Source organism: Mytilus edulis, chromosome 2 (genome assembly GCF_963676685.1).
Source record: "Mytilus edulis chromosome 2, xbMytEdul2.2, whole genome shotgun sequence".
Lineage (NCBI taxonomy): Eukaryota > Metazoa > Mollusca > Bivalvia > Mytilida > Mytilidae > Mytilus > Mytilus edulis.
The window spans coordinates 35,499,443-35,508,324 of record NC_092345.1 but is presented as its reverse complement, the minus strand read 5'-3'; the positions used below and the strand labels follow the sequence as shown (position 1 = coordinate 35,508,324).

Below are 8,882 nucleotides of genomic sequence, written 5' to 3'. Positions count from 1 at the left end.
ACAAGGATTTCTGAAATTTGGTTTCAGGGTTTATCTAAGTCAGCTATACCGTGTGATGCGTTTTCAGATTGATCACTTGACAACTTCCTGTTTACCGAATACTTGTATAATTTTACACATGATAGCCAAGTTGAAAATTTTCGTCACATTTTTCTCAGGAACTATAATACAAGGATTTCTGAAATTTGGTTTCAGGATTTATAAAAGTCAGCTATACCGTGTGATGCGTTTTCAGATTCATCACTCGACAACTTCCTATTTACCGAACATTGCATATTTTTACACTATTAATATTGTCCAATTGCGGCGGGGGTATCATCAGTGAGCAGTAGCTCGCAGTTTCACTTGTTATGCCCATGTTTACTGATCTATCTTAAAGGTAAGGTAATGGGTTCGTTGATCCCTTTTATTCAAAAAGAGCTCTTTCCAGGAGAATATCATAATAATATACACAAAAGGAAGGATGTGGGGAAAGCAACAAATGCGGTAAAATATGACATATAGAAAACAAAATGGTTATGGAGTAAACATTCGTGCGACAACAACTCAGACAATACATAAAAAATCAGAATAATGAAGAAAAAGTTGGTTTCCCTATATACGTGTACCTGCAGTGTTGGTGTACGAGGCGCGTTTATGATTTTCATTATGTTACTTGATATGAAAAATTGACAAAAAATAATATTTTACTTGAAAAAGTAAATCCTGAGCCTGTAATAGCTGTTCTTCTTGTTCCATTTGAATTAATAGAAACAATGCTATCGCCTTTCTTGTTCTCACAGAATCATATGATATGATCTCCATGTTTTGTGAACGTCTTTCTTAACTGTCATATTAGACTGACCAGTGCATATCGCGCATGACACTTTAAATGTATTTTAGCGCGAAAATTAACTTACATTTAGCTGGATTTATTGCCGTCGTAGTTCCATCTTGTCGCCTTCGTACTTTTATTCGATGGCAACACGGCGGGATTACGAGGTCTCCACGAAGTCGTGTTGCCATCTTTTAAAGACCTTCGGGTATCTTCGTGATTCATTCGTGTAGACATCGTAATGTCAAAACTGCACGATGGAAACGATGGAAACACGAATGCAATACGATATGCAAAGATGCATTCCCGGTGACATTACGATGGTGAGGATGGTGATACGAACTCAATACGAACCCTCAACATCGGACGCACCTTCGGGGATTTTTTAACATGTTAAAAAATTTAGAACCCTTCCCGAAGTTGTCCCCGAAGGCTAGAAAAAGTGGCCGATGGTTTTACGATAGTTAAAGATGGTACTACGAATAGCCCGATCTGGATACGATCAGTCCCGATTTTGAAAATTTCCATTATCGTGTTGCCATCGGCGTAAAAATCGAGACAGTGTGACGCGGTCATTACCAAATAAACAGTACGATGAGGGCAAGACGTGCAGGAGAATACATTAACACTTCTGGAGAACCTGAAATCAGCATTAATTTGTGTTGCACAGATTTAATTTTTTGTGTGAATGATATGTTATGGAATGTTATTTGTCTTTTGGTTTTTCCTCTTTTTTCAAGCAATCACCATGCCTCTTGTTGTATTGGTTTCACACTTTGATCTTCTGCATATATTTTGCATTAACTACACTTATTCCAACATTTAGACTGGACGGGAATGTTGTGTATTTTTAATCTTCATAATGAATACATATCAGTATATTTAACAGACTTTTCCAAAGTCTTACTTATTATCTTTTAACTAGCTAGAAAGGCTTGTTTGTTAGTCATAATTTTTACATTCAGTCTTTGAAAATCTTTGAGAAACTTGACATACATATTTTGTGTAATTCTCAATAGGATATTTTACGTGCCATGACCATAACAGAGTTATTTATTCTAAAGAAACCACCTTCACTATAATTGAAAGTTAACATCTTGCAGATAAGTAGCACTAACACAATAATTTGAAGACATTAAGTTCTTTTAAAATTTCATGTTTATTACTGTTTATTATTTGACTTGGATTTTCGTTTTCCTTCACAGTCACATTTCTGAAATAAAACAATAATTTGTTTGATTAATTTGAACATCAAAACACTATGATCATTTTGAATTGTTTAAATCATGTGATGACTATGTGATTTGTTATACTTCAAACAAACGTGACCAGTTGTTCAATTCATGTATACCTTAAAATAAAATGAGAGAGCAGAAGTGATAATCAATGTTATGTTTAAAGTTTATTTTGAACTATTTACCAAATTCTTCTTGCAAAGGTATCTCATTTTGTAGTCACACGGATAATCATTCCAAGTTCCCCTATATGTTTGGTAGCTTAACATATTGAGACAATTTTCCCTTGTCCCGCCATTTGGTTCTCTTTCTCCATTTCCTTTACGCCAGTTAACATAGCTAAAGGGAGAATAATCAGCCATCCAGAGCCAATGTCCGTCTTTCAGATCACTGCCACCAAGCCATAATAGATTTTTTGCAGAAAGTTGCAGTTCTGGAAATATATTATATTTTCAAGATTATCGTATTATAACAATTGACGATTTAGTCCAAAACATTGTTGTTTATCCTTAACCAAATGAGATTAAAAATCTGTATTTATTTAAAAAAAAAAACGATGAACATTTTAGATACGGCAATACGTCAAAAAGAAAGAAAATAAATCCCACAGTTAACACATTCAGAAATCAAACCGACGTACTTGATATAATAATTTCAGATTTAAAAGATCCCGTGATAGTCACCTGGTAAGAAATAAGTAAAAATATCTATTTAATCACGACATTAATCAAACATTGTTCAGACATGGTCCCGTTTAAACTATTCTCAATATCAAAACAAAAAATCGAATCTCGATTCTCCAAAATAAGATCAAACAGTGACCAGATAAAAGACATTGTTACATAGTTAATCAACAAGAGCAAAAATTATCAATCTGTCAAAAATTAGTTACTTTTGTGATATGTCACACATAATGGCTCCCGTTTGACACAAGACTACGCAACAAAAAGTGGAAACGTCGGATTACTATCATGAATGTCCTAGCATTGGCTTAACGCAGTCGTATATGTCATATCAGAATCATAAGAATTGGGAATCGTTGGAGGCGATCGGCCCTCTTGGTTTTTTCTAACAAAAGCAGTACATATGTTTGAAAAATGTATTATATATATACCTTTTGTTTTCAAAGATATCCATGCATTTTCATTTGCGTCGTCAATTTTCGCCAATGTACTTCCGTGTTTATGACAATGTCTCTTGAGAAAGAAAATCAACATTAAATACATTTATACCTATCTGATATATACTTTTTAGTTTTTGCATGTATATATGGATTCGAGTAATATACTAAAGTTGGCACCTCTTAGATATCCTAATTGCAACATTTACTCAAACCAAATTGTTTATAAACATATTTCATTGCAAAAAGCAAAATCATGACGGGTAAAAATGCAAACATAAAAGATGCGAACATAAGAAACATAAAATAATACATGAACAAAGTTTTAAACAATTCAAGATAAAATTAATGATATGCATCAACAGTTGGCAAATGTGGCCTATTTTCGCAACTGCATGGACTGATTTATATAGCCCGTTACACTAGACAAAATATATTTATTATGATCTAAAATAGTTTTATGTTTAAAACATAAGTAAAGTCAGTTACAACTATGGTTTTAATTGTATTTATAAGAAGGTTTCTAATATTACTGTTGATACGGCAATGACGGAAAAAGTGTTCCTCATTTTCTTAAATTAAACACACTTAACACAATCTATGTTCTGTTTGAATCTTCGCATATCGACTTATTTCAGTTTCCAAGTTATAGTCAGTTAAACATGTACGGAATTTTAATAAAAGTTGACGACTATCAATTTTTACATTATAACATTTTGCTAGTAGTCTTCCAGTTTTATTTCATTTTTAAGATTATAATAAAGGCAAAGTTTTGAACTGTTATATGGGTATCAGTAGCCCAGTAGTCAGCGCTTCGGTGTTGACCTGAACATCAATTATATGGCCATTTTTATAAATGTCCTGTTACAAAACTTTTAATTTTTCGAAAAATTACGAATTTTCTTATCCCAGGAATAGATTACCTTAGCCTTAGCCATATTTGGCACAACTCTTTTGGAATTTCGGGTCCTCAATGCTCTTCAACTTTGTACTTGTTTGGCTTTACAACTATTTCGATCTGAGCGTCACTGATGAGTCTAATGTAGACGAAACGCGCGTATGGCAAACTAAATTATAAGCCTAGTACCTTTGATAATTATATATATGTATTTGAAAATATTCAAGAGTGATTTTATCATAGTTTTCTTTTACAATATGTTAAATAGGTTTATTAAAATCAACAACTTCTTCCTTTTCAATATTAAATTTTTTCAATGTCCTTTGCAAAAGTATGCCAAGTACATATCCAATCTTCAGACATATACTTGTCGAATGAGAGTTGTTTCCTGATAATGAACACCTGTCCACTTGTTTAGCACATTTTTTCATTTTTCAAAAGTCATGCATTTATGTATAAAAAGTCAGATAATTTATAAATATACTACTGTACATAACAAGTATCATATTAACCTGTGCCTCAAACCAGTCAAGTTTGTTTAAGCTGAAGAAGTAGCAGTGATTTCTATATCTAGTCCATCCGTTCTGACAACCACTTGTTTCTATGACTTGTCTGACTGTGTGATAAAAATAAACCTTAACAGACTTTTCTACTTAGTTAACATAAATATTATAAGATAATTCTGCATTGCCGTATCTCAAAATGGAAAACACAAGTCATTTGTAATCGCGTGAATATTCGTGACCGTCGAAAATTTTCTTTGCCCTTTCCTAAGATGAATATTGTTTATGAATATCGTTGCATTTGAATTGGTTATTGAATTTGATAAAATATGCACGTTTGGCTCGCTTCTCCCTGCTTAACTTTGTTTTAGCACTATATCCCTATATATTTAATGGTAAATTCTTAACGACGAAATTTTTCAATTGATTTGATGGTATGAACGTTGCATTAGATGAGTGCCTGTATAGCACGTTATTCCCCTTTTGTGTATACATGATCTTAACAAATTTTTCATATAGGATCACAGACGTGCGTGTATTTCAACATGGTCTATTTCAGTTATAATAAACTCGACTATACTACATATATCAACATACGTTTTAGGCTGTCTTCTAATCCAGTGATCTGAGAATTGAGTTGTTGCATACTGTTTCTTATGGTTTTAATAATAGTTTTCTCTTCGGGTGCCAAACATGTCTGTTTACCATTTACAATAAACAAAATGGTGGAAAGCGCCAGTGTGTATAAAATGATTCGAATCATTATCATATAGATACTGCTAGAAAAAAAATATTTTTAATGATATATTATAGAAAGTCTTTCAGTCACACGAAAAGTAGAGTGACGTTGTGATAATGAATTTAAACGATTTCATATTGTGTTTTATAGTGTTATAGTTGTATCTCTTTTGTTAAAGATGTTTTACATTTGATTTAAAACATATAATATGCGATTATGTCTTTTTATGGATTTCTGTTCGGGTAGTATTATTCAATCAATAGGTTTTGACTGACAATATTGTGTTCTGTATGCTGTTGAAGTCTTTTTGTATTTGTTCTTATGTTGGCCATCGGGTTGTTACATTTTTGCGACTTAAATTTAAATTATGGTATCTTTTCTCTTTACACATACATGTAGTTGAGAGGATGATAAAGCAGATAAATAACCAGAGAATAACAGTGTCACTATCTCACCTTGTGTTATTTAATCCATTACGTTGAATTTTTGTTATTTCTGTCTATTTACTTTCAAACTCAAAATAATATAAATGATGTTTTCAACATTACACATGTAACCATCAATATTTGATAAAGAACACTATCAATTATTTGTTTGCCTATATTATAAACTATGAGTAGATTATCCCTATCGTATTATTCAATCACAATCTCTAGCATTAAAACATGAAGTATGATAATGCCATTCATGACTGGGGCATAAAAAATATTTTGTGTTTTTCCAGAAAGGCAACTTTTATTGCAGAGCATGGAGATTGCCTTTTTTTATAAAGTTCTTCAAAATCACAAGTAAAGGGGAAAAAAACTTAAAAACACACATACAACTTCGATTAAAATACAGGTTCATGCTTAATACGTTTTGCTCCAAATCAATTTCTAATTAGCCGTAAAACAGTTAAACAACAACTGAACAGTCGAATAAGATACAAATACAGTTAATAACAGAATGACGTGTAGTTTTTACAATTACTGAGAAGTGTCAATATGATTATCAAGCTTTGAATGTCCAAAATAAAAATAAGAGTACACACATTAAAACCGATTTACCAAATTGATAAAAAGACAAATACCAAAAAATACTGTTTCGACAATAGAACTAGATCATCTAAAGAGTCTAGATCATCTGTCGTTCAACTTCATCTATGTGCATATTCAACAACTCTCTAATATTGTATACGACAATAGAATTCATGATAAAACATAAAAAATCGTTTGTGATTAAAAGTGTCATTTTATCTATTATATTTTTATCATATAAGGCAAAACCTTAAAATCTTCATCAAATGGAAATAACTTCAGTTAACAGTCGTCGGACGATTTCCTGCATATAGTCTTATTTGTAGATCTTTTCTTGCTGAAAATTTTTGCTTGTTTAAGTTTTTATCTATCTATTATAATTTTAAGATATCAGGCAAACATATAAGGTAAACAATTGTCAACGAAGGGTATTTACTCATATAAGGAGTTGACTATCGATTTCGACGATGCGAAGTATTTGTAGAGTTTCGGTTAAATTGTCCTACTTGTTTCAGAGGAGAAAATGTTGTAATTAACAGACGAAGACGGACGACGGACGCGAAGTGATTAATAAAGATCACTTAACCCTTTGATGTAGGTAAGCTAAAAACGAACGTCAAGTTAACGAATAGAATTGTAATTTGACGAAACTGTTTTTTTTTCAAGCAAAACAATCCCGTCAACCACGTTTGATAGAAAACTTTTCCTATATGAGACACAAAGTTGATGATGAAGCTATGTTTGCAACCTTTGTATTTTTTAATGAAAATCTGATTGAAACTTTTTGTTTTCTACTTTTACTGTGTTTATGTACTTACAATAGTAGTAGTTTCTCATACAGACAGTGTCGACAGATTCCTACTGATGGTTCCGTGTAAAATAACTTAGTATATTGTATAGTATCGGTTCCAAAAATCTATAATTTTGTCACAGCTTTAACATGAGCCGTTTAATTTAACACGAATATGTAAGATACCGGTTACCATTATTATATATCAAAAAGCTCATCATAGATACCTGGATTGAAATTTTATTTTACGCCAGACGCCCGTTTCGTCTCCAAAAGACATATTGGTCGTCAATTTTTCAACACACCACATGAAAAAAAAGGTTACATTTTCACATCCACAAAAGGGTATACACTTTAAAAAGCTTATTAATACGAAAGGGAAAGTAACCAGAACCCCAGTGTTACCCCTATCAATTGAGTATTGAAATATACACCCACCTAAACCCACGTTCTGACCCGAATGCGTCTTTGTAAAACACTAAATAAATTCGTATAATTTAATATAATAATAAAGATTTATCAACTTTGAGCATTGATTTTTTAACTACATTTTACAGATCATTATGATTTTTACAATAATATCATTTTAAACATCTGTCGATCTGGACAATCTTTCAGCATTTAGTTAATAATAATATTAAAGAATACGGCTAAATTGTAATGGGTAAGGGAAAGTTGGTACACATTTTGTACCTTACCTGTCAACATGATTTGCAAACACGTGCTTTATGTAAACTATCTGAAAAACAAAATGCTATCATGATAATTAAATTTGGCGAAATGAATATAGGCCCACTTTTTGTTTGAGGCTTGTATGTTATTTTGTTTTTGCTTGTTAATTTTTTTAGGAAGTACAAACCTGTATTTGTCGCCTATCGTGTCCACATCAAGTCTTTTCAACTCCTCATGGCTGAGGGTAAATGCAACATTACAGTCGATAAATTCATTCTTCTTCAAGGTTCGCAAAACGATTTCCTCCACGGCCTTTTTTTTTATCACAATCGATGTTGCTGATGAATTTCGCAGTCAATTTTCGCCGCTATTTGTAAATTTGTTTTATGTTGAAGTAGTCTTATGGTATGATGAAATGGTCTTATGGTATGATGAAATGGTCATATAGTATGATGAAATTGTCTTATGGTATGATGAAATGGTCTTATGGTATGATGAAATGGTCTTATGGTATGATGAAATGGTCATATAGTATGGTGAAATGGTCTTATGGTATGATGAAATGGTCTGATGGTATGATAAAATTGTCTTATAGTATATAGATGATACCTCGTGGTATAAGAATGGTTAGCTTGATATTGAAATAAGTTTTTATAAGACGGTTACAGAACATAAGAGTATTGACAAAATTGTTTAATGTTTTATCGAGTTAACTGTATAGTATTACAATCTATCGTAATACTATACTGAGGTGACAAAATAGTATGAAAAAGTTGCTTAATGTTATATTAAGATGTCTTAATATTATAAAATGTATCTTTATAACATAACATTATCACAAAATATTTTAGTATAATAACAAATCAATATGAAAATGTTATATCAAGATGTCTATATAGTATGAAATAACATCTTCATAACAAAGTGAAACGATAGAATAGTATGAAAAGGTAACTCCAGTTTGTGTCAAAGCGTCTTACTTTATATAAATGTATCTTAGTGATATAGCAAATTGACATAGTATAATAGTCAAATGTCTTTATAGTATAGAACAATTGCTTCATGATATATCTCTACCTTAATGATATGGTTATC

The 8,882-nt window shown here is 31.6% G+C and overlaps 1 protein-coding gene across 1 annotated transcript; it reads right to left on the bottom strand.

Annotated features, from left to right (window-relative positions):
* Positions 1-1,927: 1,927 nt before the first annotated feature.
* Positions 1,928-6,069, bottom strand: LOC139512082 (perlucin-like protein). Its single transcript, XM_071299459.1, has 5 exons — positions 5,168-6,069; positions 4,580-4,683; positions 3,164-3,245; positions 2,235-2,482; positions 1,928-2,027 (listed from the first exon to the last, which is right to left on the bottom strand). The coding sequence occupies exons 1-5, from the start codon at positions 5,337-5,339 to the stop codon at positions 1,977-1,979; spliced, it is 657 nt and encodes a 218-aa protein (XP_071155560.1). The 5' UTR covers positions 5,340-6,069; the 3' UTR covers positions 1,928-1,976.
* Between the last annotated feature and the right edge of the window lie 2,813 nt (positions 6,070-8,882).